This window comes from Octopus sinensis, linkage group LG6, assembly GCF_006345805.1.
Source record: "Octopus sinensis linkage group LG6, ASM634580v1, whole genome shotgun sequence".
Classification (NCBI taxonomy): domain Eukaryota; kingdom Metazoa; phylum Mollusca; class Cephalopoda; order Octopoda; family Octopodidae; genus Octopus; species Octopus sinensis.
Genome location: NC_043002.1, coordinates 82,253,141 through 82,275,156, shown reverse-complemented (window position 1 = coordinate 82,275,156; position 22,016 = coordinate 82,253,141). Strand labels below are relative to the sequence as shown.

The 22,016-nt window shown below is 33.3% G+C and overlaps 1 protein-coding gene across 11 annotated transcripts in view; it reads right to left on the bottom strand.

Annotated features, from left to right (window-relative positions):
- LOC115213272 (protein pangolin, isoforms A/H/I/S) overlaps positions 1-22,016 on the bottom strand; it is a 387,555-nt gene that overhangs the window by 9,724 nt on the left and 355,815 nt on the right. For 4 of the 11 annotated variants that reach the window (XM_036504068.1, XM_036504074.1, XM_036504065.1 and 1 more), the window contains 2 exons: positions 7,366-7,407; positions 4,923-4,994 (listed from right to left, as the gene is read on the bottom strand). In XM_036504068.1, coding sequence (XP_036359961.1) covers positions 4,923-4,994; positions 7,366-7,407 — 114 coding nt within the window. Of the gene's footprint in view, positions 1-4,922; positions 4,995-7,365; positions 7,408-18,815; positions 18,979-22,016 lie in introns of all 11 variants that reach the window. The other 7 variants (XM_036504066.1, XM_036504075.1, XM_036504069.1 and 4 more) reach the window with 5 other exon arrangements.

Here is a 22,016-nt window from a genome sequence, read left to right as displayed (position 1 = left end):
ATAGTAGAAGACAGTTGGCCAAGGTGCCATGCATTGGGACTGAACATGGAACCATGTGGTTGGGAAGCAAATTTCTTACCTCACAACTACGCCTGTGACCCTCTCTCTCTCTCTTATATATATATATATATAAAACTGAAGCTATTAGTTTGAAGCAAGTTTAAGAATAACAGTAAAACATTTGTTGATTGGATAAATAAACTGTCAAGCAAATCTTTAAGTCCTAGTCAAAACTAATTGTACAATACACACATACAGGTAGTCTGGAATCTAAAGACATTAGAACGGATCCTCCAAGACACCAGCAAATCAAAAGGAAAGTTTGCAAAATGCCAAAATCCAATTTGGGCTCTCACTCATTAGTTTTCTTCTCTTCATTGAAGAGCAAGAATACAAACTGTTAGATTTTCTACATCGCCAGAGAAATGAACTCAGCTGACATTTCATCAACTCTTCTTAGTTCATTTAATATCACTTTCTCTATGTTAGCATGGTTTAGATGGGAGAAGTAATTGAGGCAGGATTTTTATGGGTGGATGCTCTTCCTGTTGCCAACCCTTACCTGTTTTTCAAGTGAGTTGATATATTTTATTCCAGAGAAATTTGAAAGCACAAAGCTAATGAATGATTTGAAATGAAATGCCAACAAACGTCACCAGTTGCAGTCCAACCACAAATGGTGACATTACTGGTTTGGTTGTAGTAGAAGCAAGCTCAGCTCAGTGTAGGTTGTAAACATTCATACAAACAGACATGCACACATGAGCTTCTTTCAGTTTCTGCCTACAAAATTGCCTCACAAAGTATTGGTTGGCCAAAGACTATAGGAGAAAGCCCAAGATGTTGACTATTGGGGCTGACATGAGATGAAACTAATAGCAAAATGAAATTATTATATTAATGGTAATGACACTAAAGACTGGGAAAGAAGAAAAAAGAAATACAAAATACAAAAAAAAAAGAAACAAAAAATAAGGCAAAATATAAGGAAATGTTAACAAAAGTGTTGGGGGTGGGAGAGTGTGCAAAAGTTGAAAGCTTGAAAGAAAGTGTTATATTAAAATAAAAATAGGAACTGGGTTAGTGGCAATACTTTAGCAGGAAGGATATAATTATAATAATAATAATAAAATCAAGGAAAAAACAAAACAAAGACTAAAAATGGAAAAAAGAAAAGAGATTTAAGTGAATAGATAAGGAGTGAGTTAAGTTAAATAGGGTAAAAAGGAGTTATTGATGAAGTTGCAATTAGTTTATTGTGAGTTAAGTGGAACGCCAGTGAATTGAACACACTCAAATTGATTCACAGAGTTCATTGTGTTAGGACAGCACCTTAATGGGTTGGGGTAATTGTTTTTTTTCTTTTGTTTTGCCTCAACATGTGTGTATGTGTATGTATGCAAAGAGTAGTGTGAGATTAGTTAATATACTGTTAATAATAAAAGATACAATTTCATCACAACTGCAACTGTTATACCCATATAACTCAACCTACATTTTAATATTGTATATATGTGTGTGAATCACCTTTAGCATCAATACTATCATTAAAAAAAAGCCACCATTTATCTAATGAAAGGTTTCTCACTGTGTATGTAGTTACAGCAACCCATCTTAAGAGTTAAACCCATACAACTTGCATTTAATGTTATTGTTCAAATAATAGACATTGAACAATGAAAAACTATACATGTCATTGGGTATAAATGTAATAAATATAAGCTAGTGTGTGAAAGATTATTGGAGGTTTGATGAATATAATCTACCAGGAAAGTTGGTTAAGTAAGGTGTTACATGCTGCCAATATCTAATCAATGCCAGACAATAATTCCCCTATTGTTTGTTGATTGAATAATGAAGCTAGAAGCAGCATAATCGATAACTTGATATGTAAGTCAACAACATGAGTGACACTGAAACCCTTCAAAGTTATTAAGCTGTTTCAGTCCCCATGTGTACAGTTGACAAAGGGTTATTGGAGTAACCAATTAGACTTTACCCTTCTATCCGTCAGTATAAAATGCTCTACAAACAAATATCATAAAAGACATTACTGTTATTTAATCTTATTACCAAGGAAATTTATTAGAGACAAAATGATAAACAATGTTGATAACTATTGGCTCCATTTGCAAACATTTGTTTGTAGAAGAAACATTTGCAACAAAAGAGGTAAAACATGAATCAGTGGTTCTCAACCATTTTTTGCCTATGGACCCATTGATTCCTATTTACTCAAGGGATGGGACCCTCATAGTCATTCAAAATCTAAAAACTCCTATTATATTTTTATGATTAAATATTATTAGGAGTTGTATAAAAAATTGTTTGACCCTTTAATATTTCAACTGACCATATCTGGCCCAAATATTCTACTTGTTTTATGCTCAAATCAACCAGGTTCCATCTCTCACACGATGTCATTTTAAAAATATACAATCATATCATCAAAATCTTGAAGCTACAAGATAATACATGATTAATTCAAAACAATGTGAATAAATAAGCCTTACATTTGATAGAGTAATCTGAATGCTGCACATAAATTAGTAACAACAATTTACTGCACATAAATTTTAACAACAAAATCTTCTATGGACCCTGGTTGAGAATCACTGTTTTGTATGTCTTGCTCCACCAAAATAATTGTCAGGAATGGCTACCAGTTATTCAAGAAATATTCATTAGCTTTGTGCCTTTTGGAGAAGATAAATAATAACTTCAGTATATTCTTTCCTAAAAAATCTTGCATAGATTTTCATTTATGAAATCATTAGTCACCAATTTCAAATTCCTTGGCTCATAACACTCAAAATAATATTGTCAAAAAGAAATAATAAATTAAACAACATTCTCTGACTTTGATCCAATGAGCTGGACGAAGAGATTCATGAGAAACTACTGGTAGTTTTGGTGTGGACATTAAACTAAGAATGACATTGCTAGAGTGTTTGAAATTTCATAAACAAAGTCATGCGTTACAGTCTAAATCCTACATGACTACTAGCTTTTTCTTTTCCTTTTTTGAAAAAAAAAAATAATAAAAACCCCTATTTAGTTGATCTCCACAGTTTCTTAAGATGTTGAAACCATGACCAATCAGTTATAAGAAGTAAAAAATGGAATCAATATACTTCTGAAGTAAAAAACAACTCTGTCAAGTTATCTATTAAGCCAATGACAAACAAAGTCCAAGAATACTTACCAGATACATTTTTACTCTTTAACTAATAACCTTCCTGTTCTATTGTGTCTGGGGAGGGTCATTTTCTTGTTGTGCCTTATAATGTAACACACTCACCGGAAAAATTTCCACTTATTTCTTATTTTTATTTTCCTAAAATTTTCATTGCGTCTTGCAATCTTTTCAATAGTAACGTCCTTACTATTATTCTCAAGAAATTTTACCACACCACCATTTATATATTTACAATTTTAGGACACATAATTTCTTTAGCCCAATTCTATGAAAAAAGAAAAGACCCCCAAAACCTCAACCTATTGCTAAGTATGATTACTGAGCAGAAAACAGTCTTTTGCAAATAAAAAGAGCACGCTCTCTACTACAGTTCAGTTTCCAATCGTCTTGTGCACTAAACACTGAAAATGCTGTAAAAACATCTTGAAGAGTCAATTAATCTGGTCTTAAAAGCTGTACATAAAATTGATTGAGCTTATGTGTCAGAGTCAATCGTTGATATAGGCATTAATGCAGTAGTATAACTAGTTGTAGTATTAGATGAAAACTATCCACATCAAATGAACCCTGTCACTGTGTTCAAAGGAACCAGTTATAGTATTATTCCTCATTAGTTTGTACAGAATTAATAAGCTAGACAACTTTATTGATGTGATCCTCCAATCATTTCTATACTTCAGAATATCAACTATAATTCAAGTAACAAGTCTATATATCATCATTATTATCATTTAATGTCCGACTGCCATGCTGACATGGGTTTGATGGTTTGAGAAGACCTGATAAGTTTTGGGAATGTGGCATGCCCTAATGTCTGTTTTGGCAGGGGTTTCTATAGCTGGATGTCCTTCCTAATGTCATCCATCTTACAGAGTGTACTGCTTTTTTTTTTTTTTTTAGTTTCTTTACATGCTACCAGCTTGAGAGAGATCGTATTGTGACATGCATAACTAAAGTGCCTAAAGAAGAATAGGGGAAAGAGTGTTTTGATTTTAGTCATGGTGAAGAGAGAGCATTAAAAATAAAGAGAGAAGATTTATGGTTGTGAGAGGGTGGTAATGGAGAGAGTAACAGAGAAGACACTACTGGGAAGAGAGTATGGAAGGGATTTAGCAGCAGTGGTTTGTGAGAAAAGGTGAAACAGATTGGTAAGGATGATGAGATAGGTTGTGCAAGAAAGATCCAGGATTACTCCACATTAAAAGGGTAAGGGTGAAAGGTTTGAAAGAAAGGGAACAGGAAAGAGTGAAAGTGATGAGCATCCAAAGAGAGAGAGACGAAAGGGTGTTGAGAGAAGCTATGAGAAGAGGATAGTGAGAATATATATATATATATATATCCGTCTATGTGTGTTTAACAAGACCCAACCCCAACAGCTCAGTGTATAATCAAGAACTCTAGTAGAGACTTAGAAATGTTGTAAACTTAAAAAGGAGAGACATATGCTATGCAAAAAGAATATATTGTGAATACAAAAGTATGTGTCAAGATATGGTGAGGTTATAATTATTTGTCAACACTGTTAGTATCATCATCATCATCATCATCATAAATATTTTCTATGCAGCTTACTATTATTTTGTTTTTGGCATGTAGATAATAATAAAAAAAAAAGTAATGATGATATAATAATCACACAAAAATACAAACAAAAAAAAACTGAGTTATGGACAGAAAGTGATTGATTTAGAGTGGAATGGGCGAGTGTAGAAAGAGCATATACCAATAATAGATGGCCTCGTCCTTTCCCACTGATATGAATCCCCGCCAGAGCTTCCTTCAGCAGTTATAGAATCTGAAGCACATAAGAAAATGGCGGTTTTGAGCGATACAGTTTGAAACGGCACAAGGTTTCAGTGAACCTCCAAAGGAAATAATTACAACATTAAAGGAACAAATAACTATGTATATATATTTTTTGCTACCTAACACGTACAATATATATATGTGTATACATATATATTTACACAGAATGTGTAGCAGTCAGTGACAAACTGTTGTATAACCTCACTTTAATTTACACCTTAAGCTTAAGATTTTATGGCAAAATTATTTTTTATATATAAAGATTTTATTTATACAAATGTAATAGAAAGCAAACTTTAGAAATGAATTTAGTTAAGGAACAGTTTTAACATGAAAAATAAATAAAATTAATATATAAATCTTATCATCATAAGAGAGAAACATCAATTAACACATCAACATTGCTTGCTTCAATCTTGACGTATTTACTATATTAATTACATCACATGCTAATTTATTTCTCTCCCAGAACAACGTTCTTACATCTGTTCATCAATTTCCTTCTGCCTGTCTGTTTCAACAAATAATGATCTCTGACACTAGTAAAAGGTGAAAAAAAAAATTCTGAAATTTCTCTGATGGTAGAAAGCAAGGGTGGGGTGAGGGTGATATGGTTGACTTCAGTATTTGACTGGTAAGTTTATTTTAACAACCTCAAAAAAATTTTTTAAATAAAACAAAACACTAAATTGACCTTTGCAGGAATTGAACACAGAACATAAAGGGAGATGACTGAATACAACAAGACATTTGTCAGATGATCTACTAATTGCATGGGAAATGTCTATGTAGACTTTCTTTAAATAAATGTAAAATAACAATGCTAGAGTGATCCAAAAATGAGCACAACAATATGTTTAATTTAAGGATGCAAGATATCTAACTTCATCGAGTGACTTAGCTATAGTACCATAAAACTTAGGCCCACAAGATGTCAGGACCAAAGCCTATTTTTAAAAAAATTACAAGATGATAAAAGAATAATTGCCCTCAATGAAATCATGCTATGAAAAAGTATTACATGGAAAAGATTTTGAAAACTTCCAGAATATTTCCTCGAGAAACTATTTTCTTGCTTTAACATAACCTCTTTCAGGCTATTATTGTATGTTAGGAACAATAAAATAGATCAACAAATGAATTTCCAGAGATGGCATTAAACAGCTAAATACCTGATTTAATAGCAACCACTATCAGTTATGACAAAGAGGAAGTGGGGAAATTGAGAAAAGCAATATATAAGCGCTTGAACAAGTTGTTGTTTAGATCCAGATCAACCCTGAATGGGTAGATCTAAGATTAAAGGCACGCCAGTATTCATGGCCGTTTTTTGTTTTGTTTTAGAGTTTATCTATGAATGCATTATCTACTGTCCCTTTCCTTTCTGTTATTTCTCCCATTTTTTTTTATATTCAGGGAATGATTTTTGGGAAATTTTTCTCACAGGATTGACTCACAGGATTTATATATGTATAAAATCAATTGGTCAAACATATATGCATGTTTAGCATAAAACACACGTGCATTCATTAACACACATAGCAAATGAGGACGTTTTATTGTAAAATAACTAAGAGGTGTTGTGATGGAACAATCACCGATTCACGTCTGATATAACTATGACTTTATGCAACTTTCTGATACAATTATGATTCATTTTAAAGTGGATTATATCTATTTCTCATGAGGATTGAGTCCTGGTAAGAAACACATTTGAAGACGAGCTCACTAAACCAATACAAAAAACATGATAGTCGACAGATAACAGTTTCTGTATTAGAATTAAGCAATGGATTAATGACTACCTCTCAAATAAAAGATATATTTAAAAAAATACCCAGGCATAGTATTAGGTTATCAAACCATATGGATTCAAAGCAAAACTATGTCTGCCAAGAAGTAAATAAATATGTTATCCTTTTAGAAAAAATGACAGGAAAGTCTGTAGAGAATTTTAATGAAAAAAACTGTTGTTTTACATCTACAATTCTATTGTGATTCAGGTTTTTTCATTTAAAAAATTTTTCTATTTTTTCCATTTCAGTCAGACACATGGAAAGTTCTTATGGCACTAACTTCAAGCAAAGATATTTTGTTAGAATAACTCCAGTATCTAAGACAAATCTTCCTTAATGTGACGTGGAGCAAGCTTTAAAAACATCTACAATGAAAAAAAAATAATAGCTGAAACTAACTGTAATACTTAAATGAAAAAAAACTTCTTTCTGAAAGAACTAAAAGTTATATAGAATTCATAAACCAAAGACAGAAAGCGAGCTAGGTAGGCATATATATATATATATATATAAGTACTCAGCCATTAATATCCTTAGTGTGCAAAAATAAGAAATGGTACTAACCTGTGGTAACATCATTGAAATACCATGGTAATCTGGCTTTAGCTGAAATAAGAGAAAGACATCGAATTAGGGCATTAGAAAGATCTTAAGGTGTATAAGCTAACAAAGACACAAGAAAACACTGAGTTTATGCAGAAATATTTACTATCACTTCCCTTCCCACCAAAACATGTACTATTGAACAGCAGCCACCACACACCGGGAATAATAGGGAATGAATATATGGAATATAATAAACAGGAAGAGGGAAAGAAAGTAGGGAAAAATGACTTGAGAAGGGATAAAGAGAGAGAAAGAGTAAGAGAAGTAAAAGTGGAAGGAATATGGATAATGGGGAGAGCAATATAGAGGGAAATACACCTGTAAAAAGAAAATACAAGAAATCTCTATAATTCTAGGATTTCCATTAAAAAAGGAAAATGTGAGTGAAATAGCCGTTATTGTTTTCTTGGCAAAGAATTATGTTACATGTGGGTTTATTATTACCCTACATGGTTAGGTTTTAGCGTCATCTATAAAATACTGAATTTATTTCACATCACCAAAAACAACTGCTTTTCACACTTAACACACATACACATGTTATTACAACCAAATAGCAGGCTCTTATAGGTAGACATGCAGAATGTGAGATGTCATTGGTAATGAAATATGAATAGTAAAATGCACAGTATTTATTTATACCTATTGGAGAGGAATGAGTTAGACAATGTTTATTTAGAAGAATGACTAGACACAGAATGAGTTGACTGACAAAAGCAAAGTCGACATGAAAAGTATTAGCAAATATAAGTGGGGAAGGTTGACAACACTAGTATGAATGTGTAATGAAAATAGATGATGAATACAAGGGGCGAATAAGTAGCATGAATTAATAGTAGAAGTTACCCTCACTAGAAGAAGATCAAGAAACATTGAAGATGTTATGTTAAATGGGAAAATGTATGTGAAATTTATGCTTAGTTGATTGTAAGTGTGTGTTTTAGTATTTAACTCTTATCTAGTTGAAATTTTTCAAAGTCAAAAGCTTAGTCCTGTAATGACTGAGTAGAAAATACTTAAAAATGGCCTTGTTTATTTAAATGCTTATAGTGCATTCATTGGTGGTCAGATTATTGTGAAAATTGGCAGTATTGCAGAACACTTAGTTTTTTTTTTTAATTTAATGTACATAATCATTTGTGCTAAAAATAATGTGCGAGTCCTAATTTATTACAAATTAAAATTTAAGATACAAATACAATAACAAAGATAATAAAACAAAAAAAAAAGTGAATGAAAGAAAGATGTTAGTAATAAATTAAATGCAATTAGTAACAAATGTGAACATGCAAACATCACAAAAAAAAGTTTTCTCCTTGACCATTTCTATTATGAAATTACAGATAAGTTGAGTTAATCCCTGCAGAAACAACATACCCACATATTCGTGAAAGTTTTGATAAAACTCTGAGGGGTAAAAACAAAACAGAAAAAGAAAAGGTTCAGCAATATGTGTGTCAATTTTAATAGTAAACATCATAGAATGTCAATAAATGACACAGGGAGTGATTAAAGTTTTCTCTCTTTGATTAGTGAGTTAATAACTTCTTTTAAAACAAATATAAATAAGAGTGTTGAGATTTGGATTCCATGTGGTACTGGATTGAGAGATGCATGCACTACTGAGTGAATTCGTTCTTGTATAGGATGTTAAGAGTTAAGTATATGTTTATAAAAAATGACAAACACGATCATTTGTTTAATTCAGCCTCCAATTGGACAATGCATATAAGAGTTCATTAATTATTTCCTTTTATAAGATAGCCAGAGTAGGAAGTGTGCTAGTGCCCTAATTTTCTCTCCACACCTTATGTTGAATTATGGCCACAATTTACCATACCAGTATGGATGAAATATTTTTTTTGCGAATCTGAGTAATTGCAGCTATGGTTGAGAAGTTAAACTACAGATCACATGGTACTGTGTACAAACCTCACCATTAGACAAGGAATATAGGTAGTTGCATAACTCAGTTACCAATCTGCTTGACTGATGGAGTAATATTCTACATTGTGAGCAAAATCTGAACTCATAACCCTGTATCTGAATCTCAGGCAAATATGAACTACTGGAGAATTCGTGTTCTAATTAAATGGTGTAAATATAATTTCTTTACAATCAGACATATATCATTGTAGTTCTTACATTTGCTTGTTTACAACCAGGTCCAACTCTTTATCTGTTCTCCTGGTCTTCAGCACAACAGCTGAACATGTTTTTATGGCAGGCACAGACAAGGTGACATTGTTTTATGGTTTAAACAGTATCAAGCCACAAACACATACACCAATACATACACAACATGCTTCTGTACAGCTTCAACCTACCAATTTCACTCACAAGGCACTGGTGAGTCCAAGGCATAAATTAAAAAACACTTGCCCACAGTGGAGACAAACCTTAAAACAATGTTGTAGTGAAGTGAATTCTTAATGCTACCAAGCTACGCCTGCATCTTATATCATTTTTCGCTCACATATATGAAGACATTTATTTATCAATGCAAATATGGAGTTGGAAAGACAGTCTTTCCAGTCCCAAAACTGGAGTAATTAAAATTATGCCTAGTCTTATTGAAGTACAATGAAACAATAACATAACTACAACAATGTTTAACCTCATAAGAAATGTGTTATATATGCCTGCCAACAATAGTCTTGCCTTTTGATAAGATCACTAATATATTCCACTTGAAATGGTTCCTACATATAATACAGAAGTTGTGAGATTCAACCATTGTCACATCTATTCTATTCCAATGGAATTTTTGAGTAGACTTGTACAGCCGTCCATCGCTCATGAGTGAGTATTCTTTGGTAACATCTACTATGGTTTTGCTAATTGTTTTAAGTAACTCTGCAGTCACAAGCAGACATAAAAATCATTTGGATTCCCTGACCCATGACACAGTGGTATATCCATGGTATGACAGCCGGATGTGGGAGGAGTTGCATCAGCACTCAGCTGAGTACTTATTTATAGTTGAGTAGCAACATGAAATAAAGTGTCTTGCTGAAGGACACAATGAACTATCCAGCATGGGAATTGAATAAACAACCAAATAATCATGAGCTGAATACTTCTAAACATTTAATGCATTTATTTTTCACTTCACAGTTCAATAATTAATAGTGCAATTACACATACACCTCAAACATCCCCAACTTTGATAAATTAGATGTAAATTATACGTAATTTATGAAAGAAGGCCACCACTCTGCCTATGCTACCATAGTGGAAGGAAGAGTGAAGGGATTTGATCTAACACAAAGAGAGTACATAAGATTAAAGCTTCTTTTAAAACTGAAGGATTGAATAAATAAAACCAGTGACGGATGTGGTATGACCTAATTGTAGTTCCAATAAAAGGTCAATGTTACATATTTGAGTAGTTGAGTGGTGGTACGGCGAGCTGGCAGAAACGTTAGCACGCTGGGTGAAATGCGTAGCCGTATTTCGTCTGTCGTTACGTTGTGAGCTCAAATTCCGCCGAGGTCGACTTTGCCTTTCATCCTTTCGGGGTCGATAAATAAAGTACCAGTTACGCACTGGGGTCGATGTAATTGACTTAATACCTATGTCTGTCCTTGTTTGTCCCCTCTGTGTTTAGCCCCTTGTGGGTAATAAAGAAATAGGTATTGATTAAATTGATTTGATACTGGAAATTTCAAAGGAGACAGCTTTGATATGAAGATCATTTCAAGATAAGTTTGTTATTAAATTATTTTACATTCCATTCAGAATATAGCATCACACAGAAAACACTGCCCACTAGAATCGGTAGAATCTAGTTGTTATTGTTTAGTATGAGGCCAGCTCTGATTGACAAACTTATAATTGAAGGCATTCTAACCATAACCATTTTGACTTGCCACCCTGCCAGATCATATCCAACATGTCCTTTTTTTTTTTTGTTAAGTGTGTTGGGTTTAATTTGAGAATCAAATTGTCAAATGACAACATAAATGCTTCTTCATTGGCTCATGCATAGTCTACTGGATCTTTATAGTGGTGAATTTCTTTTCAACACAGCAGAGAAATAAACAAACACCTGAAATGCAGGCATAGCTGTTTGGTTTAAGAAGTTCACTTCAGAACCATTGTGGTTCTGGTTTGATCTCACTACATAGCATCTGGGACAAATGTCATCAGATTGACAAATACTTTGTGAGTGGAATCCAGTATATGGAAAGCGTGTGAAGAAGCCCGTGCATCCATGTACCATTACAACTTTTGCCAATGTATATAATCAGAGGATGTATACACTGGCAGAAAACAAGTGTTCTTCAACGGAAGTCCTCTGCACCAAGTAAGCAACAATCTTCTGTTATTTTTGCCATCGAAAGTGGAATGAATTAGTAATTGGCTCATGGGAAATTTGTAATCAATAACGCTAATGTTAAAATTTTGTGATGATATAAAATAAACAAAGTAATTCAATCAACATTTTAAAGCATGCAGAGTGTTTTAGGGAGCAGATATTTGCAAATAAAATTGATGAGAGAGGGAGAAGGAGGGAGAGAGAGAAGGAGAGAGAATGCATGTGAGTGTGCATGTTTTGAATGATTAGATAAAACATATATTAATGCTTTCAATGTAATAACAAAAAAGCAGGAAGAGGATTCTGTTGAAGATGTTATGAGTTATGAACCCAACCTGTAAGCCACAAAATAAAAATGTTTTTACACTAATCTTGTGATTTCAGTACAATTGAATGGTGTATTGATTATTATTGATTGAGAATGGTTGTGAGCACATAATAATAATAATAATAATAATAATAACAACAACAACAACAAAAAAAAAGAAGCAGTATTAGTCACCTATGTGAGAAAATATATATATATTTTTAGTGGGATTGGGAGGCAAAAAATGACAACCACTTTCTGAAAGAGAAGGAACTAAAATAAATCTTGACTAATTTACTATAATAAAGGAATGGTTGTACTGAAATATTGAAGATATAGATGATTTAGAGGATGGGATAATGGAAGGAAAGAGAGAGAGAGAGAGAGAGAGGGGTAAAAAAAAAAGAATAAGATTGCTAATATTGTAGAAAGTGAGTAGGAACACAATATCTTGCAGAATATAATACATTTTCACTGAACATTCAAAATAGGGGAATATTACTTTTTGGGCATATTTTTTTAAGGAAAAATATATAAAAATTCCGTTCTTTGCCTCCCTATGTTTCAGAAAGGATGAAAAGAGTGAATAACTCAAAAATGGAGAAATATGAAATACTTGCTTAATATAAAGAAATAGATTTTCTAAAACAGATTTTTTTGGGGTTTTTTTTTTTTTACTTTCCTTAGAGCAATATATAAAATGACTATTAAAATTCAGTTCTGAAGAATATATTTCCAAAGTGTGGTTTAATTTTTTTTTTTTAATCATTCAAGAGTAACAAAGATAATATTTATATCATTGTTTAGCAACATTGTTAAACTACCCCTCATCATCAAAATAATAATAATTGTTTTATATATATGCTTTTCCATGCTGGCATGGGTTAGACGGAATGTTTTTTTAGTCAGTGCTTTGTAGACAAGTGCCCACCCCTTTAGATGTCTTTTCCAAAATCCAAGGAATATGATGTGCTTATTCTAAAAAAACAGGATCAATCTGCAATAAACAGTAGTCTAAACTCCCTTAAATTACACATTACCATCTCTAACATAGATGGGCAGATTAGAAAATGTAGCCCTAGATATGTAACACGAGAGAAAGGTGGGATGGTCATGGCTGGAACACTCCTGGTCACAGATCACCTCAACCACAGCTGACAGCATATAACCAGTGTTGTTAAAGCTTTAACATACAACTAACTCCATATACTGGAGCTCTGTTGGTTATGACGATGAGGGTTCCAGTTGAACCAATCAATGGAACAGTCTGTTCATGAAATTACCGTGCAAGTTGCTGAGCACTACACAGACATGCATAACCTTAATGTAGTTCTCAAAGAGATTCACTGTGACACAGAGTGTAACAAGGCCAACCCTTTGAAATACAGGTAGCACTCATTTTTGCCAGCTGAGTGGACTGGAGCAACATGAAATAAAAGTGTCTGGCTCAAGGATACAACATGTTGCCAGGAATTGAACTCACGACCCTTGCGGTCGTAAGCCGAATAAGTCACGTGCCTACACCTAAATCCACATAAATATATGTATGTATGTGTGTGTATATATAGCAAATAAGTAACAAGGATGTCCAGGTATCAGTGCATTACGGCTGTTTCAAGTAGCTCCATTTAATCAATCAATGAAAACATTACATCAATTTAATACAAGCCGCTCTCCTTGACGCAGACAACCATATAGATTTCCAGCATACAGAATACACAATTATAATTTTTGAGCAAATTTTTCATCAGTACCAAAGACCAAAATAATTACTTTGCTTCTCTCTATATGTCATCTTCGAAGTTGGAAGATCTCCAGAATAGCAAGATTCAACCCCAGCAAATAATAATAATGGTTTCAAATATTGACACAAGGCCAACAAATTCAGAAGAGGTTAATCAAAAACACTGACCCTAGAACATGACTGGTGCTTTATCATATTGACCTCCTGAAGCACTTAAAATATGAAAATTGGAGTCAATAACATAAGACATTCTATCCAATGCTCCGATCATTCTGGGGTGGAGCCCAGCAAATAATAATAATCCTTTCTAATATAGGCACAAGGCCTGAAATTTTGGGGGAGAGGGGACCAGTCGATTAAATTGACTCCAGTGTTGCACTGGTACTTAATTTATTGACTCCGAAAGGATGAAAAGCAAAATCAACTTTAGCAGAATTTGAACTCAGGACATAGCGAGAGGTGATATTCTGCTAAGCATTTCATCCAGTGTGCTAACAATTCTGCCAGCTCACAACTTTAATAATAATAATAATAATAATCCTTTCTAATATACACACAAAGCCTGAAATTTTGAGGGAGAGGGGACTAGTTGATTAAATCGACTCCAATGTTACACTGGTACTTAATTTATTGACCCTGAAAGAATGAAAGGCAAAGTTGACCTTGGAGAAATTTGAACTCAGAGCATAAAGATGGATGAAATGTTGCTAAGCATTTTTCCCAGCGTGCTAACGATTTTGCTAGTTTGGCTCCATATAATAATAATAATAATAATAATAATAATAATCCTTTCTACTGGAGGCACAAGGCCTCAGATTTGTGGGGTGGGAACTAGTTAATTATATCAACCCCGTGTTTCGCTGATACTTGATTTATCAATCCCGAAAGGATGAAAGACAAAGTTCGTCGTGGTGGAATGTGAATTCAAAATACAAAGATCCAAAAGAAACACCACTTAGCATTTTGTCTGACACAATGATTCTGCCAGTTCATCACCTTAACAATATAACAATAACAAAAAAAAAAAAAAAAAATCTCACTGCTATACATTAGTTCTACTGTGACAATGTTTTCAGACTACTCAGAGAAGTCTTCAATAAGAAAACAGAAGTAGTTCTCCAATCGTGAAAGCAGAGTGTTACTCATCTTTAATCACTTGTTTGTAAGTAACAACTGTTTATCTTACACGTTTATATCAAAAGCCATTTATGCTGAGACACAGCGTCAACGTTGGTTGGTAAAATGACCAGCTGAACCCCTCCCCCCACCTCTGCTACTATAAACGATATAATAAAATCCATAACACCAGATGGTTTACCAACATTAACTCAGTCCAATGATGGAGCCCCTATGGAATCACTCGACTTGTAGCCAAACCTCTTTCAAATCACACCTTACTGTTTTAGAAAAGGGAAAACACATTGGATTATGAAGTCCTAAATGTATTATGTCTGAAAAATGATGGAATAGTCATGACTGGAATGTTTTTGATCATAGGTCCACTCAATCAGAACTGATCTGGGGTTAAACAATAACCAACACTAACCATTATTCATGAAATACATGTCTAAAATGAAGTTATTCTTGTTGTTATTGCCATATATCTACAAACTAAGACAGGTCACTATGTAATTTCCCTGTTTTTACAACTTGGTCTCCTTTAATTTATATTCACTTCCAGACCTATGATATTGTTCCTTTAAGAAAGTAATCCCTATCAAACACTTATAAGTCAGAAGAAATGTGTTTGTTCAGACAATATTTATAAAACATTAATATCAACCAACCAGAGCCAAAATTGTCACTCTTTCTTTCTCCATATATCAAACAACCAATCACAGAGTTAGCTGTCACACTTTCCACATATATCAACCAACTAGAAGTCAGAATTGTCAATCTTTCTTTCTCCATACATCAGCCAATCAGAGTCAGAGTTGTCTCTCCCCACCCCACCAAACTTATTATATTATACCATGGTCAGCAAAACAAAAAAAAAAAAAAAAAAACAAAAAGAATTGTTAATGCACACTGCATTTATAAATGTGGTTATCAACATTAAATAAATCTGTGGAAAATGAAACAAATTTGTACAACTTTAAAACATCATGGAGGAGGAAACATATGTGTAAATATATAGAATAGGGAAACGAGTTTTAAAATTAAAAACTTTCATACTTTGGACTTCTTAGAATTGATATTTATTAGGATTGCTGGAAAAGAAGTTATCATGGAACCCTGGAAAGTACGTTAAGCTTAGAAAAGTAGAATAATGATTTTAAAGAAATTGGTAGGAACCTTTTTTTCCTTTTTCTTTGGTAGTAATTAACACATACATCTAAACTATTCCAAGAGTCAATCTTACTAGTCTTGGAGAGTCTGCAAAAGCCATCGACATAAGCCCTTCCTCCAGACCAAAACAACAAAAAAAATTATAAACAAGCAAGAAAAAAAAAGACATACAAAACACAAGAAAAGAATGACTTTGTGTATGCATGTGTGATTTAGAAACAAAAAAATGCAAATATACATGCACAGGCAGCACCAAAAAAACATTTATGTATATACACAGGAATGAAAACACAAATCTAAGACTGATAAAATGGTCTTTGACATCACAGACAACTGTAGAACATATAAAGAATGGTTAAGTGGTTAATTTGAACTAAAACAAAAATCAAATGAATTTTAAATTAGATGTTTAAAAAAAATTGAAATTGAAATAATAAAAAAAAAAAAAATGAAATTAAAACACAAAATGAAATGATAAAGTTTCTGATGCTGCAGAAACATATAAATCCTTAAAAATGTTTTAGCCCGAAGGCCGCGGCCATGCTGGGGCACCACCGCTGAAATTTTGGTAGCCAAGTTGACAGCGAAAATGCCGACTTTTGTGGGAACTTGTCTATTGGGAAGGCTATTTTGAAGTGAGAATAAACTGTTGAGAATATCCCAATTTTGAAGAACTGCTTTAATTGGTAAATTCCAGAGATGACAGCATTGATGTTAACAGGTTGTGTCTAGATCAAAGGGAACAAGATTTAGATCTTGTTACCAATTGAATTTTTCAAGTAATTCCATTTCTTTAACTAAACTTGCTGTGAAAGATCTAAACTAGATTTATGCAGATACCATGATTTTGTCAATTCTCTAATTCTATGATTATTGGAGTGACAAAAACAGAATACAAAAGTAACAGTGGGTGTTATTTGAAAGCCTTGTGACTTAATATTTAATTGGTGTAATAATTACTATAGAAACCAAGTTATCAAGACATGGTTAATAAGTCAAAGTTTATGAATTTTATATTTTGGTTACAAATTCTTCATTTGATATAAAGCCTACGTTGGCAAAGGACCTTCACTGGATTTTTCCCCACTATTTATTCCTGTATGCTTGAAAAGCAATATTTTCCCAACATCATTTATATGAACAGCAATAATATTTAATATCTGTTTTATTATCTGAAAGATTGGATGAAGTTTACAATGCTGTGTCACCTTATTGGTGAAGGTTAACACTTTTCCAGATCTGAAGTAACCACTTCATTTTAAACTTCCATTACTCTCCTTCTGCGTCAGTTATCAGCCTCCGTTAATTCATGACAACTTTAAATCAAGTATATATCCTCCATGTATATTATATGTTGAAACCAATACAGTTATCTCTCCTGTACACATCAACCAATACTACTGTGAACCAGTCATTCTGTCAACACCCTTGTGACTTGGCATCTGTTAGAGTAGCAGAGATAGTACTGTGTGGTATTTGTTCTGACACTCAATACTCTGAGCTCAATTCCAGTCAGGGTCAGCTTTGCTTTTCGTCCTTTCAGGGTTGATAAAAAAGTACCAATCAGTGTGGGGGGATTGGCAAACTGTAAGAACACAGATCAGATATCTTGTGGTATTTGTTCCAACTCCTTGCATTTCAAGTTCAAATTCCACTGTGGCCTACATGAGTGGTAGGCTTAAGTTTGTCACTCAGTTTAGCACCTTCACCTGGTACCTCGGATGTCTTTAGTAGAGTCTGCTGTGTTTCAAGGATTGGGGCCAGGTCTCTAATCTGAGGATGCCTTTCTTCCTGGTCTCCCTTCCACCAATTTTAAAGGCCCTGTGAAGAGTCATAGGCAGTGTCTCAGTGTTTGATTTGGCTCACCCAGTAAACCATGCTCAGCTTATTCCTTTCCATTCACTGCTGCCTGTTCTTTCCTCCAATTTGATTTGCCTAATTCTTGTCTTATGTTGTGTTTGACTGTGTAAAAATCTGTTTTATTTCTTACAGAGAATGGAACTCTTTTACTGACAAGAGAAAGAGAGATGTCAATTCTTTAATCTTCTTGCATCCCTTAGCTATAAAGCTAAATCTAGCTTCACCTCTAGCACCAATGATACCATCAAGTCAACAGAAATTTATCTACAAATCTGTTTAAGGTTTGGGGCCAGGTCTCTAATCTGAGGATGCCTTTCTCCCTGGTCTCCCTTCCACCAATTTTAAAGGCCCTGTGAAGAGTCATAGGCAGTGTTTCAGTGTTTGATTTGGCTCACCCAGTAAAGCTAAATCTAGCGTCACCCCTAGCACCAATGATGCTATCAGTTGCTTCACTGCATTGATTTTGTGACTGATTACCAATGTATCATTTTGTGTAATCAATACATGAACTGATTACCCAATAATAGATACATGTGTAGAGAAATATTAATTTTCAGTGACTTTAAGGCGTAGTTTTAGGCATTAAACATTTGCTTTAGAGCAATTGATAACTGACTTGCAATGATTTTGTTCTTTAGGCAAACACAACATCCTATAATTTGTGAATATTTGTACTTTTCGCTAATTAAACAAAACAACAACAGCAGCAATATAAGTTTGAAGGCTTAAATCCATTCTCTTGCCTCCTCATACTTCTATGGCTACATCCAAACCTACAAGATGAAAGTTAGAATTAATTGGTGTGAAAGAAGGAAAAGATGGAATAAATAAACACTTAAAGTCTTTTTCTGGAAGGATGAAAAAGAAATTAAGTGTCGAGTTTTTACCTTCATCCTCACCTGTTGTTTCTCTTTTCCTCTTCTTTTTTTTTGTATGTGAGGCATAGTTGTCTCGTGCACTCCAACCAGGGTATAGTTGCATGTGTAACTCTTTTTCCTTGCGAGCCATCTCATAGTATTTGGCCTGTTCAGCTCGATCTAATGCGTGCCACTGGAGAGAAATAAACACTGGTTTAAGCAGACCCCCCAACAACACAACTTCAACATAACACGCTTATATTTTAAACAATATTTAGAATGTAAAAAAAAAAGAAGAGGAATATTCAGTTTTTAGACCCAAATTTTAAATGTGGGTTTACTAAATTACAGGGAAGTTTACTGAATGGATAATAAATGTCTTATATCCCCCTTCCATCAACCAATAGAATATCTAATAAAAAGGACACAAGAGAAAATATAATGTATCAAAATATTAAATTTTATACCAAAATTGGTTTCATATTACTAAAAATAGTTCAGCTGCGCAAAACTACTCCTAATTAGAAAAATACTTGTTTTTTTTTTAGGGTTTTTTTAAAAACTTTTTTTTTAGACATCTGGTTTAGTCTTTTGGGGAATGAAACAGTTTCATAAATGATTCTACTTAATATCCTGATTAATTTTATTTTGGTAAACAGACACTAAATTTGTTTAAGTGTGCACGTGTGTGTGTGTCTGTGGGGGTTACCATATATTAAATATATGGCAATATTTAGTCAGTAATTAAACATAAAAATATAGATTTATTTTAAAGACCAATTTAATAGGAGTGAGGTGGGGTGATTAAATAAAGCTAATATATTTCAAGTACTTATTTTATCAACTCCATAAGGTTTCCTGCAGAATCACTCAGGCATTGAACTAGATACATTAAAACATCCAGTCTGGTACTTGTTGAATTCTAAAACAAGTTAGTAGGAGAGACAATTGTTTCCAAATCAAATCTTTATTGAATTTAGTCATAATCTATGAACAATTTCTGTTTTATTATGAAACCTCTTAAGTAAAATTATATTAAAACATAAAGGTTCCAGATCTGTTGTAGTTGAGGTTAAATATTCAATAACATAAGAGAAGAATATTGTGTGTTAGGTGGTAGATAGGTATCAGAGACGAAAAGCAGCTTATTCAGAAAGTCATTAAAACTTGGTCTGCATCATCATGAATCAGATTGGGAATAAACACGGAAGTGGTGTGTATATATGTTTGTGTAGTGTGAAATAAAGTAGATGCTGGTATTTTCAGGAGGGTGAGGTCATTTATCATAGATAAAAAACAATCACCCAACTATGATTCATATTAAAAGTCAATAGCTGAATGTAATATAAAGAGCAGGCATGGCTGTGTGTTTTAGAATTCCACTTTCCAACTGCATCATTTTGGGTTCAGTCCCATTACATGGTACCTTGGTGAAATTATTAATATTAACTATTTAATTACCAACATCAAGTTTAATTATGTTAAAACTGCTAATTAATCAGTAGAATGTAGTCATTATTAGCTGGATAGTCAACTGAGTTAGTATGGAAGTTCAACAGGACAGTAAATCTTGCTTATAATGTTAACTTTAACTATAAACCAAAAGATGAGAAAGGAGGTAGAATGTGGACCTCAGAGAAAGATTAAGCATGAGTTAGTGAAGGAAATGACTAAAAATTCCAAATTATTAATGTAGACACTACACTAGAGCTGAGATATAATGAAAGTAAAAATGTGGTTCCTAGTTCAATCTTGCTGTGCAACAACTTGGGCAAGTGTCTTCTACCACAGCCTCAGACTGATCAATACTTCTGGGGGTGAAATCTGGTAGATTTCACCAGAAACTGTGCAGAAGCCAGTGGGGGTGGGGGTGGTATGAGATCTCAGGTTTTATGGCACTGTGATACCTAGGGCAATTGTCATTTTCTATGCCCTCAAATCAAGTCACAACATTTTAGTGAAACTGGATACAAGCTGTGTAAGAGCCCGTCAAATGGTTTGTACCTGTAATTCAAAAGTGCATCCTTTTCATGCTCAATGCCAAACTTATTCTGCCTCAGAATTACATTAAGAGTATTAGTACCTTGGAAATGCCCAGCCACTTGCACACTAATCCAATGAGCAAGAAATTCAGTCGACTGAACAACTGAAGCCTCATCATTGAAGCTGACAGAAGGCCATCCATCCATGTACTTATAAACACATGGTTTCCCTAGACATGGCTGCTATTACATGATTAGAAATTATGTAATTACAAGAAAAAAGATGCATAAAATTCACATATTTATTTACTTGCTTTTAATTATTACAAAGTTCTTGCACTTTCTATGTGGTATTATACATAGCACTATTTTATCCTTTTCAGAAATCATCAGCATATATATATATATATATATATATGTTGGAACAAAATTCATAAGAGTCACAGAAACTCCTTTGTTACTCTTGCTGTTATAAATGCAGTGAACAAGAGATTGGCCAGTTAGGGATCGGTGACCAACTAGATTATTGTTCACCATTTGTGATATAAAATAGACAGACTAAGCATTCTTTGTGAGAAAGTGCTGCAAAATGGCAGTAAAGGATACATTAGGTAGAAGTAGACAAGAGAAGAAGACTTAGGACAAGTTAGTTAAATCAAATTCTACTCTATGCATTGAAACAAGACTAAGATTCTTGAAAAAAAAATTGTATTGAAGATCTTTTCAACTAATAGCAGCACACAAAAAAATGTTTACTAAAAGCAATAACTACTACTAATGATAATTCATGAAAAGCAATGTACGGTTTGACAGATCACAACTAATCTGGTTAAAACTGACCTAGTCTTTTATCATTTATGGGTTCTGATGTTGTCAAGTAATGGACTCTACCAACTAAACATGCTGAATGTGAGAGCTACTTTCAAGTATTTCACTAGAACCAAGTGAGGTTATCCAATGACTGAATAAAATATAAAAAATGATTTCTGACTAAATAAAAAAGAAGAAAAAAACTAAGAAGTAGAATAGCATGTGTGGGAAAAAGATGTCATGATGAAAAAAAAAATATTGATTTAAATTCATGTTAGCTTCATTTAATAACAAAATTGCTTTCATAATTATACATCAGCAATTTGTTTCATTATTATTGCTTTAATGTTTTTAAACCAAATATTTGCAATTGGCAAGAGATAGAAAACTGGTCAACTTAATAACATATAATTCACTGCTCAGCAGATGTGACCTACAC